At 41.5% G+C, this 19,908-nt stretch overlaps 1 protein-coding gene across 4 annotated transcripts in view; it reads left to right on the top strand.

The window, feature by feature from the left end:
- The window catches only part of ACACA (acetyl-CoA carboxylase alpha), a 421,319-nt gene that overhangs the window by 332,915 nt on the left and 68,496 nt on the right, over window positions 1-19,908 (top strand). For all 4 annotated transcript variants that reach the window (XM_068269366.1, XM_068269368.1, XM_068269365.1 and 1 more), the window contains exons 48-49: window positions 12,917-13,013; window positions 14,963-15,098. In XM_068269366.1, the coding sequence (XP_068125467.1) occupies window positions 12,917-13,013; window positions 14,963-15,098 (233 nt within the window). The remainder of the gene's footprint in view (window positions 1-12,916; window positions 13,014-14,962; window positions 15,099-19,908) is intronic.

Below are 19,908 nucleotides of genomic sequence, written 5' to 3'. Positions count from 1 at the left end.
CATTAATGTTTTGGAGTGGCCCCGCCAGAGTCCTGACTTGAATCCAATTGAGAATCTGTGGAGGAAGCTAAAGATCAGCGTGATGGCAAGAAGACCCTCCAACCTAAAAGATTTTGAGCTCATTGCTAAAGATGAATGGGCAAAAATACCCGTGGAGACATGCAAAAAGGTGGTATGCAATTATAGGAAGCGTTTGATTGCTATAATAGCCAATAAAGGCTTTTCTATTGATTATTGAGAAGGTTATGAATAATTTTGGACTGGACACTTTCTCAAATTTAAATAAAAGCTGAGAAATGTTTTTGTTTTTTTTCAAAAATAATTCCTTTTGTTAATTCTTATCTTTTGGGAAACCCCTATGTCATTTCTTGTCATAAAATTAATTGCTGGTTGAATAAAAGTAACTTAAGTCAAAATTTGCCAGGGGTATGAATAATTATGGGTAGCACTGTAGGTGATCAGCCAATCACATGGCAGCATCTCAATGCAGTTAGGCACCTACACATACTGAAGACACTTTGCTGAAGTTCAAACCGAGATCAGAATGGGAATTTAAGTGATTTTAAATGGGGCATGGTGGTTGGTGCCAGAAGGGCTCGTCTGAGTATTTCAGAAACTGATAATCTGTATGGATCTTTATGCACTACCACCTCTAGGGCTTACAAAGTAAAAGAGGAAATATCCAATTAGGCAGATGTGTGGAAGAAAATACCTTGTTAATATGAGAAGTAAAAAAAAAAAAATAGCAGATTGAAACGCAAAAGTAGCTCAAATAATACCAGAATACCATCTCTGAAGCCTTGAAGCAGATGAGCTACAGAGAGGCCCAGTGCACACCAAAAACCTCTAGCAGATCGTCAAAATGCTAGAGGTTTTTGAAGCAGATTTCAGGGCGATTCTAGGCATGTTTAGAGACGTTTTCTAAACATGCCTAGTGTTTTTTGGAGCGTTTTTGTGTAGCAGAGTTCAAATATTGTTACAGTAAAAGCTGTTACTGAACAGCTTCTGTAACAAAAACGCCTGCAAAACTGCTCTGAACTAGCGTTTTTCAGAGCTGTTTTCCACTTTCCTATACTTTAACAATGGGGCAGAAACGCCTCAGAATTCTAAAAAATTCTGCAGCCCTTGAGTTTGCGTTTGTGGAAAAAACGAACCGCTCTGGTATGCACCATCCCATTCACTTTCATTAGCCAAGCGGTTTTCCCCCTGCAAGCGTTTTAAAAAAACGCTTCAGAACCATTCTGGTGTGCACCAGCCCGAACAAAAGACCATACCGGGCACCACTCCTGTCAGATAAGAACAAGAACCTGAGGCTACAATTGCACATGCTTTCCAAAATTGGACGATACAAGGTTGAAAAATTGTTTCCTAGCCTGATGAGTCTTGATTTTAGCTGCAACAATCAGATGGTAGGGTCAGAGTTTAGTGTAAACATCATGAAAGCATTGATCCATCCTACCTTGTGCCAACAGTTTAGGTTGGTGGTCGTGTAATCGTGTTCAGAATCCGAATCGGTTTTATTCGCCGGGTGCGCTGTTGGCGCCTCCGGAATTGGTTGTGGTACACATGGCAATGGCGGAGAGCAAAAAGACATAGGACATACATACATAAATACATGCATTTTCAGGTATATCAGCATAGCATAGTGTTGGGGACATTTGGATAAATTGGTGAGAAAGCTGGGGCTGGAGTTATTGTGGTGGTGAACATCAGCAGTGGCAAAATACTATTTTCTTAGTTACATAGTTATTTTGGTTGAAAAAAGACATATGTCCATCGAGTTCAACCAGAGAACAAAGTACAACACCAACACCAGCCTACTCCCTCACATATCCCTGTTGATCCAAATTCAAATTTTGTTTTCTGCAGAACTTTACACATAGAACCACTTACATCAGTATTACAAAAAAAAAAGTGTTTCCCAGTCCAGTTTTTTTCCTTTGAGCTGAGTTCAATTGATAAAGTACCGCTTGTAAGGTGATCCCAAGGTCATCTGAAATTGGAAAGGGCTACGTTTGCTCCAGACTTTTCCTTGATAAGGATTTTAATTCGGATTTGACCTGGAATAGATCCCTGTAAAAGCTTATTTGTTTCTGGTCCAATATTTTTAGTGTATAACTAAAATTGTTAGGACTACTCCATGATAGTATATAAGGGTATTAAAAAGGGGGGATGGGAAGGTTAACAAAAGCACCCACAATCCCTGTGATCACAGAGGGGCTTTCTCTTCCTCCTTCTCACCACCCGCATACAGAGTAGCGCAGGGAGCAGTGAAATATTTACCTGCTTCCGCACTGCAGGTCTCCTCCATGCATTACAGCGCCACACTTTTTATTGCCATTTGCTGCCTCTCGATTTCATGACCAATTTGAGTCACAGGACTGGGAACCAGGGGATGGCTAGGGAACACCACTGGGTATAAATATTTTTTAAATATTTATTGATGCTTTTTTTTAAAAAAAAAATGTGTTAACCAATACCATGTTGTACACTTTAAAATGTAATTTAAAATTTTTTTTTGAAAAAAAAATAAAAAAAATGTTGAGGTTTTATTTAACTAAAATTACTTATTCTGATTTGTTTCTATATGGTTTGTAATGTATTTACTCTCTAAGCTTAGTATAATGGATTAACTTTGACAGGTTCAGGTATGCTATGGGCCCTAATAAATTAGCCCCTGAGGTTATGCATAGCATGTGTGCCTAGGAAATCGAGCCACTGACACTGGAGGGAGCAGTGGTTATGTAAAAATGGCATACTTACCTGCATTAATTCTGCTTGTTGGGTGGATTTACCTGCGGCCTCAAAGTACTAGGCTCTCTCTCTGCATGCCACATACTGCACAAAAGTGTGCATTGGGATACAGATGGGGCAGCAGGGCCCAGAGACTGGTAAGCAGGTGCTGCAACAGCAAAGGGAAAACTGTACACTCACGTCCATGCAGCCTTGCATTCAGTGAATTGTTTTGTGTGTGGCTTCACGTCTCCTTTGACCAGTGGCATGGTCACCATGTTGAGCACAGATATGTTATCTGAAACTGATGCATCCTTTATCTAATAGGTAAAGAGTGTGCTCTGCTTGCGGCCTTCACAATCCCTACCTAATATTTTCATCTCTTCCTTTTCATCTGCATAGGGAAAACAGTTCAAGAGCATGTGCTAGAGAACAGAATGTAAATGCATCGAGCTTGCACAGTCATCTTTCTCATACCTTTCATTTCTGCTAAATTCATTACTAACATTTAAATAGAAAAAAAGTCCAATAAAAATGTAACCAACTCTGGAGGAAGAATAAATAGACTATTACTTGGAGAGAGTGCATGAGGGAATGATTTCACTTTGCAGCCTCAGCCTCTCATGAGTCACTGGTGTTTTACACTCTATGCATACATCACAATGTGAGGATCATCTCTGCGCCTAGATATATGGTCTGTGCACAAGAAAATATGAAGGCACTTTTTATTTCTCTATCATTCCCTGTCTCGCTTTCCCTTCTCAGCGGAGCAATCAAAGCAGTCTGCTTGCTTCAATTGAAAGAGAGGCATGAAAATAGCTGAAAGAAAAAATGTCTTTGTGCACTTCCAAACTGAAAAGGAATACAGATAGTTAGGCTGCAGAATACTGAAGAGGCACAAAGACCGCTGTACTGCTGCTGCTCTCATGTGTTCTACACATTTTAATTAGGGGAAAAAACAAGGCTTAGAGACGTGTGGACTAAAAACAGAAAATTGTAGTTCAATTAGCTTAAGTTGGTGAATATACAGGTTGGCATCCTTGTTCAGTCTTCAACATTTGACACTGTAGCTCCTTTCTGCTTCTCCTGACAATCATTTAGGTACAGAAGGTGTTGCTCTTTTTTATTTCTTAATACCCATTTGAAAGGTCTTACACTTAGTTCAAAATGACGTTCTCCCTATGCCCTTCATCTACTGGAGTACATCATAACTGCCCTCAACCCACTGCTTCTCTTCTTTGTCTATACTGACAGTCTTTGGCAACTATAATGCTCGTTTGAACTTTAATGCCACATCTGCTCATATGATGTACAAATCTATCTCTTATCTCCAGACGTCATTATCCTACTGTCTCATGTCAGTGATTGTCTTTCTGCTGTTTTCATTCATGTCTCTCTTCCTAAAACTTAACAGGAGTAAAACAGAATGGATTATTTTTCCACTATTTCAATCCATCTCTGAGTATAATATTAATAAATGTTGACAACATCCCAGTAGCCTCACCATCCCGTTGTCTTTGTATAGGATTAATATTTGATTCTTCCCTCTCTTTTATATTATACGTTTGCTCACTAAACACTTCCATGTCCTCTTCATCTTTATTACATCCTGCAACTGTTTCTTCTTCTTGCATGGTACTACTAAAATGCCAGCACATACTTCACCTAGATTATTATTAAGTCCTTCACTATAGCCTGTCGGCGAACCGATTTAGCAAATGACCAATCTAGACTGAACGCCGCTATTTTATTGATTCTTCTCTTTACTTACTCCTCAACAGCTGTTTCTCTTTGGCAAGACCTCCTAGTGGATCCAGGTGAAATCTCTAACTATTCTGCAAAGCGGTCTTCAGTTTGACCCTGACATTTTTTATTCAGTTGTTTCCAAATACATTAAAACCTGTACTCTACATGCAGTGTTGTCCTGACTTGTCCTCTGGAGACACCTCTTGAAATTTCCATATAATGCTCAGGACTGCTCACAATCTAGAATTCCCATGCACAGCACATTCCAGTCATCACTATACAGTCTTTTAAACTTTCTAGTGCACCCTTAAAAATCACCCTTTTAAGCAATTATATAACCAAACCTAGGACATGTCCCTGATCCAGACTACCCAGATAGTGGAACCCACCTACACAGGTCTTGCGTCCTCTTCCCCCCCCCCCCCCCCCCTCGAGCTAGTAATAGATTGTAAAGCTTATAAGAGAAGGGCTTTTTCCTCTGTTGGTTCCCTTTAAGACCATGATGCTATGTAAGTCGTTGTTAATATGTCTATTAGAGAAGAACAGGAAACTTTGTGAAAAGTCCCTGAGACTTTAATGGGGATCAAGGACTGAGTAGGCATAATCATGTAAATCATCATGTTGTAAAATACAAAAACATGTATGCATTTTTTAAACTGATTAAAAGCAAATGTCTGCCAAGAGTTTCCTTTCTTTTCTTTTTTGCTTCTTATGGTAACAAATCTATTCTTATTGGACTTAGGGAGATAACTAAATATTATTTTGGATGTTCTTCTCCAGGGCCGGCCTTTGCTATGAGCGACCTGTGCGGTCGCTCAGGGCGCTATGCTCTCAAGGGCGCATGCGCCCTGTCGCCCCTTGCCGCCCCGCTGTCTCCCTGTGTCCTCTCCGTCTATATTTAGAGCAGGACTACAAGAAAATGGCCACCGATGTCCACAAATGCAGACAAACGGCGGACATTTTCTTGTAGCCTGCTCTAACTACAGATGGATCGGAGGCAGGGAGAGAAGAGTGACGTCGGCGCTGGAGCTGGATGTCAGGTGAGTCGGTCTCTGCCCGACCCGCTGCCACATAAAGGGGGGGGGTTGCCTGGGGCAAACTACCTACACTGGGAGCAAACTACCTACACTGGGGGCAAACTACCTACACTGGGGGCAAACTACCTACACTGGGGGCAAACTACCTACACTGGGGGCAAACAACCTACACTGGGGACATACTACCTACACTGGGGGCAAACTACCTACACTGGGGGCATACTGGTGGCAAACTACCTACACTGGTGGCAAACTACCTACACTGGGGGCAAACTACCTACACTGGGGGCAAACTACCTACACTAGGGGCAAACTACCTACACTGGGGGCAAACTACCTACACTGGGGGCAAACAACCTACACTGGGGACATACTACCTACACTGGGGGCAAACTACCTACACTGGGGGCATACTGGTGGCAAACTACCTACACTGGTGGCAAACTACACTGGGAGCAAACTACCTACACTGGGGGCAAACTACCTACACTGGGGGCAAACAACCTACATTGGGGGCATACTACCTACACTGGGGACATACTGGGGGCAAACTACCTACACTGGGACATACTACCTACACTGGGGGGCAAACTACCTACACTGGGGGCATAGTGGGGGCACACTACCTACACTGGGGCAAACTACCTACACTGGGGGCAAACTACCTACACTGGGGGCAAACTACCTACACTGGGGGCATACTACCTACACTGGGGGCATACTGGGGCAAACTACCTACACTGGGGGCATACTACCTACACTGGGAGCATACTGGGGCATACTACTGGATGTCAGGTGAGTCCGTCTCTGCCCGGCCCGCTGCCACATAAAGGGGGGGGGGTTGCCTGGGGCAAACTACCTACACTGGGCGCAAACTACCTACACTGGGGGCAAGCTACCTACACTGGTGGCAAACTACCTACACTGGTGGCAAACTACCTACACTGGTGGCAAACTACCTACACTGGGAGCAAACTACCTACACTGGGGGCAAACTACCTACACTGGGGGCAAACTACCTACACTGGGGGCAAACTACCTACACTGGGGACATACTACCTACACTGGGGGCAAACTACCTACACTGGGGGCATACTGGGGGCAAACTACCTACACTGGTGGCAAACTACCTACACTGGGAGCAAACTACCTACACTGGGGGCAAACTACCTACACTGGGGGCAAACTACCTACACTGGGGGCATACTACCTACACTGGGGGCATACTACCTACACTGGGGGCATACTACCTACACTGGGGGCATACTACCTACACTGGGGGCAAACTACCTACACTGGGGGCATACTGGGGGCAAACTACCTACACTGGGGGCATACTACCTACACTGGGGGCATAGTGGGGGCAAACTACCTACACTGGGGGCATACTACCTACACTGGGGGCATGCTACCTACACTGGGGGCATACTACCTACACTGGGGGCAATCTACCTACACTGGGGGCATACTACCTACACTGGGGGCATTCTACCTACACTGGTGGCATACTGGGGCATACTACCTACACTGGGGGCATACTACCTACACTGGGGGCATTCTACCTACACTGGGGGCATACTACCTACACTGGGGGCATACTACCTACACTGGGGGCAACCATGCTACTACACTGGGGGAAACTGTACTAGCTACACTGAGGGCAGCTATGCTACCTATATGGGGCAACTATACTACCTACACTGGGGGCAACTATGCTACCTATATGGGGACAACTATGCTACTTATGGGGGGGGGCAACAAAATCTGGTTTCGCTCAGGGCACTGTGAAACCTAAGGCCGGCCCTGCTGGGGGCATACTACCTACACTGGGGGGCAAACTACCTACACTGGGGGCATAGTGGGGGCATACTACCTACACTGGGGGCAATCTACCTACACTGGGGGAAAACTACCTACACTGGGGCATACTGGGGCAAACTACCTACACTGGGGGCATACTACCTACACTGGGGGCATTCTACCTACACTGGGGGCATACTGGGGGCATACTACCTACACTGGGGGCATACTACCTACACTGGGGGCATACTACCTACACTGGGGCAACCATGCTACTACACTGGGGGAAACTGTACTAGCTACACTGAGGGCAGCTATGCTACCTATATGGGGCAACTATACTACCTACACTGGGGGCAACTATGCTACCTATATGGGGACAACTATGCTACTTATGGGGGGGCAACAAAATCCGGTTTCGCTCAGGGCGCTGTGAAACCTAAGGCCGGCCCTGTTCTTCTCTCCCAAAATAAATAATTACTGAATCACTATGAAGTGTATCTATCCATGATTCTCCCATCTCAAACTAGGGAAATGTGGAATATTGGGTACACTTATCAAACTCTATTAGCAGGCTGCCTCCATTTCTTTTGTAATCCCTACTATAATCCTATATCCATCACATTCTAGGGCCAATTTTAGGGGAAGCCAGTTAACGTATCTATGTGTTTTTGGAATGTGAGCGGAAACCAGAGTACCCAAAGAAAAGCCACTGAAACATGGGGAGAACATGCAAACTCCATTCACATAGTGCTCTGGCCCAGATTGCATTTAGTGTAGTAAAATTGACTGCTGAAAACCAAGTGATCTCATGAAAACTTGTAGTGCAGCTACCTACACACATCATTATCTGTTCATTTTCAACATACAGTCATTTACTGTTTGGCCTAAGTATATTTCCTTTTTCTCATTCTACCCTTTAGACACATAGGGCTTGATTCACTAAACTGCCCGGCTAAAGCAGCACAGCTTATTGTGAAGGAGCGCTTGCTATGCACGCCTTACATAGAAGCGCTTGCTGCTTTGTAAGGAACGTGCCTTTCTTAGTTATGCGCGTTGCTTACGTAGCAACACATGCAATTTTTAATATGCAGTTGCAGTTGCTACTATACTATATTGCAGTTGCTACTATATTAACATAGTTACAGTAACTATGTTGACTAACTATGTTAACTAACATAGTAGCAGCCGCTAGTGAAGGATCGCGATACTTCACAGGACTGCCCACATTTAAAGTTACGCACGTTGCTATGTAAGCCAACATGCATAACTAAGGAAGGCACACTCCTTACATAGCAGTGAGTGCTGCTATGTAAGGCGTGCATAGCGAATGCTCCTTCACATTAAAGTGAACCTTCGGACTACAAATCTACTCAGCGGAACTGAAAAGGCTCGTGTTTCTTCAACAGTTTCACCGCATCAGAACTTTGTTTTTCTTACCAAAGCATCATTTTTAGCTGCATTTTTAGCTCCACCCATCAAAGAAAAAACTTTTTCCCTGATGCTGTGCAAAGCATGATGGGATTTCCTATGTTGTTGTTCACGTTGCCTAGCAACTGGGATGGGTGATCAGGACACAGGACAGTTGGAACTGTGCCTCATGCTCCCTGTCACCTCCTTTCAACCAAAAAGATGGCCGCCCTCATGAAATCACAAACATTTGCCTGTTCTTTTAAAACAGGATGGGTAAGAGATTATATTACCTATTTATTTTAATTAACATAACTAATGTAACTTAATGACAGTACGTTTGTTTAGGCTGAAGTTCCTCTTTAAGCTGCACTGCTTTAGTAGCGCAGCTTAATGAATCAAGCCCATAGTTCGCAAATCCAACTCTTACTCAACCTTTTTAAAGTATATTTCAGGACCCAGAAATTGATGCACTGTGTGCCTTATGTAGAACTGATAAATGTCTGTATACAGATACTTATACTTTTATTTTTCATTGTTGTGAAGGGATATGTGTTGATCTAGCTAGCACAAGAAATTTATTAAAAGCTACACTCACCAGGTATCTGTTTACCTCTATGTTGGCATGTTACATCATCAGATTGATATATTAATATTTTATTACATTATAGACCAGACTTCGGTTTGCACTCAAATTAAATGATATTGTGGTTACAGACTTCAGCTGGCTGTTTGAACTTCCAGAGATGTGGAAAAGGACATGAATTTTCATCTTAGATTCTTTTTTCAGATGTAGTTCCTAAAAACTGAATAAAGACTTTAATAATTAAAAACACAGTGAATATTTTTGTTTTGCTGGTTTAATAAAACCTTCTGTTCTTTTACTTACAATATAGTGAGTTATGTGTACATTATAAAAGATACTTTATTTATGGTTTGTAGTTATTTTAAAAGTTAAGTGTGTTTGCATAAGTTTTCTCCTTCCTGATGACTTGCTTAAAATGTTTCTGAGCACATCCTATTGATGCTGGAGATGTTGGAAGAATACAAGGAAAATGTTATATATTTTGTTTTCATACCCTAATCTTGAATCTTTTTGGAAAGCTCTCCATTACCACACAAAAACATTATCAAATCCCTGCTTACTGAGAGATGTAGAAACATTGCTCTTGAATACAACATGGAAATCCATCTCAATATAAAAAAAAAAGAATCCTTAACCATGCATATACTGAACCCTGCAAAGATGAATACCTCACTCCACTGTGTAACAGTTCCTAAGCAGTGTGAAAGCATAATTCAGACAAATCAGTTACATGTGAATGGAAGAGTTATAACAAAGTATATCTCCAAGCTAAAACTCAAATCCCTCAGTAGACAGTAATTATTATTATTATTATTATTATTATTATTATTATTATTATGTAATTATTATCCCATCTGGAAAGTTCGGCAGCTTTTTGTTACAGTTGTGTTTGATCCCGTAGCTAGATCTAACCATTTTTGGAAAGCTGAAAGTCCCAGCTTACCTTTGCACTGGGTCCCAAGTCAGTGCAACGCCCCATTACCAAGCTGGGGAGTTGTCCCCTGCACTTTGCTGCAGAGAGCACAGTGGAATTGAGTCTCCTTCCCATGCCAGTAAGACAGAGAGCAGACGAGAATGCATAGCTGCGCTGCTCCTTCATCTGTAATGAGACCCAGGGCACTTAACAAGTTTTGAAGACACCGATTTATGCTGCGAAGGAAGAAGACGACCTACCGGGTGTGCTGCTTATCATCATGTCGGGTTCGTCCTGTACTTCTGTAATTGCACTTTCTGCAGCCAAGTTCAGGGGACACCCCTATTTCAAACACCCATAACTTGGGAACTGAGCATCATACCGACTCGGGACCCGGTGCAACAGAAAGCCGGGACTTTCAGCTTTCCAAAAATTGACAGATCTTTCTGGGAGAGGGGCAGAAAACAAAACTTAAACAAAAAGCTATTCCAGAAGGAATATTTTTTCTTTTTTTTTTGTAATGTGTTAATTTTATTAATAGGTTACATTATACTTTATTACTAACATAGTGACTCATAGATGTTCGCTCCGATAGCAGGAAGAGGGGAGGAGTGCAGTCATGCAAATGAGCCTCTTTGTCTCTCTCAGATGCATTAACAAGCAAAGGAGAGCAGCTAATAAAAAGAGATAAGCATTGTTTTTTTTTTGTTATTTTATGTTTTTGTGAGCATTCTGAACATCTAAGTAGCAAATAAAGCTGTTACAGTGCAATGAGCCTTATGCCTAGTAGACTTCATGCCATTTCTCACCAGATAGATGGTCCAATAGATAATTTCCGACAGGCTTGATCTGATTTCCAATTGTTTGCTGACCGATTTGCATAGAAGTGATCGGAAATACGATCAGAAAAAGATCAGATATCAGATCGGTTCTGTTAGAAATTATCTATTGGATTATCTATCTGGTGAGAAATTGCATGGTGTGTACCAGGCATTTGGTGTGTGAGAGTTGTGTGAGGTTTCTCCACCCATACCTTTGTCCAAGATCCCAGTCAATGCAGCCTTGCATATAGTGCTAGTGATGCTCCAAATAATGTACCACCTTTTAACCTGCAAGACAGGAAGTGCTAATGCTTGTAAAAAAAATTGTATAGCAACACCTGGGGTCATTTAACGTGAGGCCTGGAAATCCGCCCCAACTACTTTTCTTCGGTATATATGTGGATTAGGATTACAAGGTTGCTGTTTAGGGATACTTTGGAGAAACAACAGCCCATGGGGCTCCACCCACCACCTAGAAACAAACCTGTTGAAACAATGCACCTGTTTGACAGGCTAGAAACATGGTCACTTTTGCTTTTTTTTTTTTTTTTTTTTATTTCTTGAGTTCTGCAGAATCTTGTTTTTTCCCCTTCACATAATCCCTTTTTTTCCTGGGGAGAGGCACTATTTGCCATAAGTAATATTTTGTTTTCCAAGTTATGATGGAGTATTGTATTTCCAATTGCCGGAGTTATTTGACTTTTCACTGTAAGAGTACTCTTGATCTACTAGAAAGAATAACTGTCTTGACTCTTAGATTTTTTTTTCCTTCTTTTCTACAGTATCATGTTTTTCCATTTTTTTATTTTTTGTACCATAAACTTTCTGTTAATAAAAATAGACTGAAACTGATAAAAAAAACTTTCATGTCTATAAACCATAATAAGCAGATAGAGAACAGAATAGACATGAGGTAGGTAGGATGTAATAATATTGTACAACACCATTTCCACAAACAGTTGGGATGCTGTGTAAAATCTGAATACGTTTGCAAATCATTAAACCCTATGTTTAGCTGAACATATTACAACTTAGCAAATATTGAAAATGAAGAATATAATAATTGCATATAAAAAAGGGATCACTTTGACTTTGATGCCAGTAGTATATTTCAAAAATCACAGTTACTTTGGGAGTAAAGTTTAATGCCAGTATTGAGCAAGGCACATTTTCAAAATAGGTGATTGAATTTCAGGTTACAAGTGTTTCCTTGCCTGCAGCTCAGCTCCTTTTCACAAATACTACATACCTCTCCTGGCTTTCCAGTTTCCTATTAGCAGATTGGATCATGTCGATAGGCATCTATTGTTCTTCCTACTTTGAGCATCACATGGTTGTAACTGATTGCCTTGTCTAATTTTGAGTCTAGTAGGGAAGGAAAGGCTGAGAAGGGAGGGAGTTAAAGGAATGGTAAGGGATTTAGTTAGTTTGATAAGTTAATGGTCTTCCCCTAAATTGGCCCTAGACTACGATACATACATAGACATATGACTATGGTAGGGATTAGACTGTGAGCTCCTCTCAGGGACAGTTAAGTGACAAGACAATATACTATGTACAGTGCTGAGGAAGATGTTGGCGCTATATAAATACTAAATAACATGTATTATAAACGATACAGTTGCATAGGTTGTACGGTCTTGCATTCTCACTTATGCGCTGTGCAGCAGTGCTTTATTGTAATTCACAGATGAATGCATTTTTGTCAAAACACAGCTTTGACCCATTCAGTCAATGAATTGAATAGCACAGCAACGGACATCAAATACATATTAACCCATCATGTATATATGTTATAATTATAAAGTGCATATAAGTTTATAAAAGGAGTAATACATATGTTTTTTTTTCTTCTTCCATACAAACATAGGCTTGGAGGAATACCTGTTGGAGTTGTTGCTGTTGAAACACGAACTGTGGAGTTGAGCATACCTGCTGATCCTGCTAACTTGGACTCCGAGGCTAAGGTTAGATTTTTATTCATTTAGTGTTTTATATAGTGCTGACATCTTCGGCAGCACTTTGTACAGTGTATAGTCTTGTCACTTGCTTTTCCTCAGAGGAGCTCACTTTCTAATCCCAACCATAGACATACATCCCTATCCTAGTCTTAGGCCGTTTTGTGGTAAGGTGATTAAGTTGTATATTTGTGGCATGTGGGAGGAACCCTATGCAAGTACTAGGAGAACATACAAGCTCCATGCAGATAGTGTCTTGGCCCAGATTCAAACCAGAGACCCAGTACTGCAAGGTGAGAGTGCTATCCCCTACACCACTGTGCCGCTTGTTGCACCACTCTGTTATGGTTAACTTTCGGAATATGGAGTGCATTTATAAAACTGGTAAATTATAGATTTACCACAAATTCTACCAGTTCATGAAGCAATTTCACTGTCAACATTTGGCGATAAATACACTCTTTCCAAAATTGTCCAACCCCGGCAGTGATGTCAGCAAGCAGCACTGTCACTTGAATAAAATGGTGGGAGCAATAAAAGTATCACAATAGAGTGCACAACTGGTGCATGATCATTTTCTAACCTTTAATTACTAGCTCCCACTAGGATAGGATAAAGTAAATTCCTATGGGTTGTGGTGTAATAATGACATCATAGTACCATTTATTTAATTCACATTGGGCCATTTTGTTTTATGTCTGCATTTTTTACTTTATGTACACCTTGAGAAAGAGACACAGAAGAGTTTGGAAACTGATCATGAAACTAATGTAGAGACAATAGCCCTATTTGCTATTAGTATTTCTGATGTTTAATGGCACCAACCACTTGACTAAGTAAAAAAGAGAACGTTGTCCCTAGGGAAAGGTGTACAGTCTGGCATGATGGTCTAGGTTTTGTTGCAAAATTAGCATGGACAGCCTATATGGCCACATCACCAGGCGTCTGAAATTTTAGGCAGATCATGGTTATAAATATGCATAATATGAAATAAAAATAAATGTGTGTAACATGATCCTTTAACATAATAGCACTGTATACCGTATTTTTAGACCATAAGATGTTCTTGACCATAAGTCCTGGTGCCTCCATAGTGCAGTGGCATCTTGTTGACCTTTCCCTTCGAGCTGTCTATTGAAACCAATAGTAATGTTTTCCATTGGCTCCGATACCTTCGTGGATGGGAAGAAGTCCGGTCTCTGCCAATCCCCATGCACTGCAGGACTGGCAGTAAATCCAGGAGGGGGTGTTGTAGCCTTCGCAGTCACACATTGAGATGGCCAGGACAAAGAAGTAACGAGTTGGAGCATACCGGTGCAGTGACTAATCATGCTACACTGCACCGGCCTGAGGGCAGAACACTATTCTTGGTCACCTGCCTACATCCCCTGGGGCATCATCTGCCTCCATTTTGATCCTCATCTACCGGGTTCTCTTTCCAAGTGAATCTTGACTCAAGTGCATGCAGCCTGCAGTTTTGCTGATTCCCCACACCAGCCAACCAGAAGTACCTGTGGATGCTCCACTTGCACCAGCCTGCCGAGGAGCAGATAGGGAACTTACACTGGCTGGAGAGGTGATAAAGGCTTCCACTGTGCTCTGAACTCTACAGGGGAGTGTCTTTTTGTCCAAAAAATACTGTAATTGCTAATGTAAGTGTAGAATTCACTTTGAATTTGTGTGTTGTATGCAAATGTAAATACTATTGCTATTGTAGTGTATCTAATGTAAGCATGCCATTCTAAATATGGAAATGAAAGATTACCCAACCATACAGTCTTTCCTTGAATGTTGGAAGTAATCTTTGCTCGAAATCATAGCACCGGTTATGTAAGATTTGTTGTGGAATAACTTATTGTCTTTTTTTTTTAACCTAAGTGCAAATTGCTTTTTCAGTTTTCATAGTGTTTTCTGTTGTTGTAGCCGTTTACTGAATAACTGGCTCACTGTTTCCACAGATCATACAGCAGGCAGGACAGGTGTGGTTTCCTGACTCTGCCTTTAAGACAGCCCAGGCAATCAAAGACTTCAACAGAGAAGGGCTTCCGCTTATGGTATTTGCAAATTGGAGGGGGTTTTCCGGTGGAATGAAAGGTAATTGTTTTGACTGCGTGCAACACCATCTTAGAAATGAGGACTGCATTACCATGTGTTCAGGGCCGGATTTAGGCCAAGGCCACCTAGGCCATGGCCTAGGGCACCACAAGAGAAAGGGCACCAAAGCAACAGGCTAAACTGGTGCAGTATTTGCAAGCTTGCAAATGCTTCAATGTAGGGAGATCAGACGAGCAGCAGCCACCTTGCTTTCTGTGGACGTTTGCATTGTGGCCGGCGGCTATGGACTTGGGCAGCATTGGAGACAGAGGGGAAGAGGAAGTTTCTGCACTGGAGACAAGTGTAGAAATGAGTGGCACTGATGGCTGCTGCGGTGTGAAGGTGAGCTGGCTACCTATACTGAAAGGGAGGGGTGGGAAAAGGAGGTATTAAGGCAGTCATCTGGCTACCTATACTGGAGGGAAAGGGGGGGAGGAGTCACCTGGCTACCTATACTGGGGGGTCATCAGGCTACCTATACTGAAGGGGGGCGGCTGGTGGCAGTGGCCTTGGGCGGTAAAGAGTACAAATCCGGCCCTGCATGTGTTCAGTGTAGCTGCAAATGTGGAACAAAAGGCGGAGCTTAGAAACCCAGCTGATTTCCAAGTTTGTCTTGATTGCTCCATAGTCCTAGCAATCAAGTGTGTATATGTTTGTGTTCATCCAATAGTATCATTTCAACTGCAGAAGAGTAATGTAACTCTGCCAATAGACTTCCCTGAGATTAATCGGCAAACAAAATTCTGAAATCCTAAATAGTTGCTATAGTAGCTGCAAAGTTTACTACACATCAGTGCCCCTTTTTACTGCTATGAAAGAAACCTTTTACTAGTTTGGCTGCACATATGATAACCATAAAACATTGGTATGCTTTGGCTAACTAAAATGGCATGTGAGTAATTGTAAATTGTGGGGGTAGGAAGATTTGGAAAAACAGGTAGTCTCCGACTTCCGAAAAGCTGATATGAACAGCATGAAAATGGGAACAAGTAAAAATGAAATTTTGCAAAAAGACCTTATAGTTTTTGAGAATATTGATTTTAAAAATAAAAAAATACTGTTTTTTTAAACTCAGTAATATGACATTTTGCTGCAGTATACTATACTATAATATATAATAGTAATGGCAAAAGAGTATAGAAACCAGCACTATCTGTAATCGACGTGTCTCATATAGGACTAGGAGGCCTGCTTCCAGCATGGGTCAGAACTGTGAATTAACAGTCCGTTTATCACATGAAAAGAGGCATGTTCGGCATTCCTGTAAAATACTCATTTATTGTCCAAGGTTACACTGGTGAAAGACATTCAATTGTGGACAAAACGTGTACCTGCTGGTTGTGCAAGCAGGCGGTGAGTGCAGGGCACAGATGCTGACTGATGGCCGTTTCGCTCTAGCGAGGCAGAGATGCCACCTACCAAGTTCACCAGTGTAAACTTGGACAATAAATGAGCATTTTACAGGAGTGCCGTGCATGCCTCTTTTCATGTGTTAATACATAATAGTTCTGCATACACATTTTATACATTTTAAAGCTAATCTGTGATCCAGCACCGGGAAGTTTGTGGATTACGTGAAATTAATTCAATTTTTAAAATGGTAATTACGTGTAATCATGATTGGGAAATTTTATGTGACGCAACATTAACATGTTACATCATTACCAGGACAGAAGGAGGTACAAGGGGGGACAGAAGGAGGTACAAATGGGGGACATGGCACAGAGGTAGTACTGAGGCGGGCACTGAAGGCACAGTGCAACAGAGGGTGACACTGGAACCACAGAAATGTCACAGTGTTCCGACTTAATGAACGAGATAGCGATTGTATGTTCATTCCTTACATGAATCTGATCTTAGCTGGGGACTATCTGCATCGTCCAAAGTAGATTTAGTGGTGTAACAATAGCAATTGCACTGGGAAGGGCCTACATCGGCCTGCTACTCCTTCCCCTCTTGTGCAGTGTAAGCACAGGGGATGCTGTTATATTTACCTAGTCCATGTTGCATTGGTTCTCCTTTCCTCCAGGCATATGCTGAGATCCTTCACCCCCTGATACATTCCAATTCATCAGGAGCCTCAGGGGGCAGCATACAGCCCACTACGGTTGTCTCTGTCTCCCCATGATGGGGGCATTGGGGGTGTGGCCATGATGCAGGGTGTGTAGGGGAGGGCTCCAAGATACTTCTGCTGCTTGGGGGCCCTGGGCTACTGAACTTACACCACTGAGCAGGTTATGAATATTCTCGTTCCTTTTATCTTTCTTACACAGTGATTGAGTGGAAATAAATTGTCAGTCATCAACATACATTCATACAAGGAAGGTACTCTAGGTATAAGATTAAGTGTTATGGCAGATTGATAATTCTTTTCATAGGAGACTGGGACAAAGAACTGTAACAGAGACATTGTGATTATTTGTTCTTTTGCAACAGTCACAGAGGATATTGTTGGCTCAAGCATAACTGTATTTATATGTTGAAAGCAAAATAAATATTGAACTACCCTTCCTGGACCCTCAAAACAACCTACGGTAGTGGTTTTGTGGCTTAAGTTCCATAGCAGGCAAGTAAATGTTACTAATTGTGCAAATACCCATATCACATAAACTGCTTCTTGAGAATTTGCTTAATTAGCCAATATTTAGTTCACAATTGAATCCCCTAGGATGTTAGAAATACTTATTTGAGATTTTGGTCTGTGTAACTTGATTGCAATGTTTGCTGAATTTCTGCACATTCGTGCTGTGAGTCTTGTGTTCTAAAAACATTCAAATCACCACTGGCCTGGACTGCTGACACGAGGCAGGTTGGAGGCCACAGATTAATGCTGTTGACACCAAATTCTGACCTTACCATCTGTGTGCCTCTGCAACAATCAGGGTTCACAAACCAGGCAACAGACTTCCAGTCTTCAGCTGTCCAGTATTGTTGAGCCAGTGTTGCAGACACAAGCTTCCTGATCTTGGCTGACAGATGAGACTCAACGTGACTTGACTGGTTGTGCATTCTTGGATGCTTTTCTGCCCAGCACTTTTATATAGAGTGGTTATTTCAGTAACCATAGGGTTTTTTTTGTCCAATAGGACTAGTCTGAACATTGTCTTTATTGTCTTTAGAACGCACACTCATTAAATGAGAATTAAGAGTTACAGAAATACCTAAATCAGCTATAGTTAATCATACCATGGTTAAAATCAGAGATTACATTTTTTAGGGCCCATTTCCACAAGGATATTACATTTTGCATTTGTTTTTCTGTATTCAGAAGTTTGTGTTATTTTATGCTAATTTTAATGCCAGTTTTTGTACGTGTCTAACGTAATTCACAATCATTACATGAAAAACGGATGCATGGTGTGAAAATCTGCAGCGCAAACTGTCCAATTTTTTTAGATTACAATGGACTACAAAAAACACATTCCATGGAAACTATTCCATTGAAGTTGCATTGCTTTCAGTACTTATACAAATTTTATATATTCAAATTCAAAGTTAGTGGAAATGGGCCTGTGCTATTCTGATATTTGATGTGAACATAGACTGAAGCTAATGTCCAGTAAATGTGTGACTTTTTTGAATTGATTGCCATCATCTGGTTGGTTAGATAATTGCTTGAAATAGCAAGTGTACTGCATTTATCTGATTGTTGCAATGCTTTCAGTGCCAGGAGCCATATTATTTAATTGTATAATATGCTTGTAAATGGCGCATACCACTGTCATAAAAGTGGACAAACACAGAACAAAATAGTTCCTAAGAATTCCCAAAGGATGTATCCACTGTATTCATTTCCTAAAGCAGGCCATATACACTTTGATTTCTCTTATCAATATTGGCCAATTCGATTGCACTGATTGAATCAAGTGAGAAATCGGTGCAGCATTTGGCCTGATAATTCAATTGAGCAACTTCTGGGCAAAATAGCTTGATTGGGATAACCTGTCTCTCAATTTTGTTCCCCGGCGAAATGAAATGGGAGTGTGTTGCTAGTGGTGTTTGATTCAGCGACTCATAAGGGTACTCTCACCATACAGCCCGGTCACTGCTTCTCCCCTGAGTCTTCTTAACTTCTGTGTCCCCAGGGGCCGGGTGGATGTAATGCAGGGGATAGACACTAGGGGCCTCTAGTGGTCACAGTGCCCCTAGTGTCTATCCCTTGCATTACTTACCACATGCACCCAGGGACACAGAAGTGAGGAAGACGGAGCAGCCGCTGGGGAGAAGCAGAGACAAGGACCACGCAGCAGAGAGATGAGACCTCTCCTAAGTTATCTCCTTTCACATCTTGTCAATAAAAAAAAAAAACGTTTAAACCATCAGCAAGCAAAAAATACTCAATAATTTTGATAGTACTTTTTCACTAACTTTTTGGTACTTCAATTCCAAAGTGCTAAAACATTATTTTAAACATAGGAAGAAAAATGATCTAGGAAAAAAAGTTTATTAAATAAGAGTCCTGATTGTTACAACAAAACATAAAGTGTATTTTGAACGTGTGGAAAAGACTGCTTTTTACAGTTAAATGTAAAAGCATTATAAATAACCTTACCTGCTAGTAGTTTGAATGACAGACGACTATTAGTATGGGGTATATTATATAAGCATAGATGGGTACTTATTACAGAGGTGGTAGACAACATAAATGTCACAGCAGCTAATACAGTGTGTCTAGCAAGAGGGAGTGAACCCTGATTTCATGCGCTTACAGTCCAATGGAATAAGGAGGAAACCTGATGCGAATCTACCACTATTTAGCTAGGGGGTTCATTCACTAAACATGTGTAGGTGGCACACATTAAGATTACCG

This window comes from Hyperolius riggenbachi, chromosome 2, assembly GCF_040937935.1.
Source record: "Hyperolius riggenbachi isolate aHypRig1 chromosome 2, aHypRig1.pri, whole genome shotgun sequence".
In the NCBI taxonomy this organism is placed as follows: Eukaryota; Metazoa; Chordata; class Amphibia; order Anura; family Hyperoliidae; genus Hyperolius; species Hyperolius riggenbachi.
This window is presented reverse-complemented; position numbering and strand designations above follow the sequence as displayed.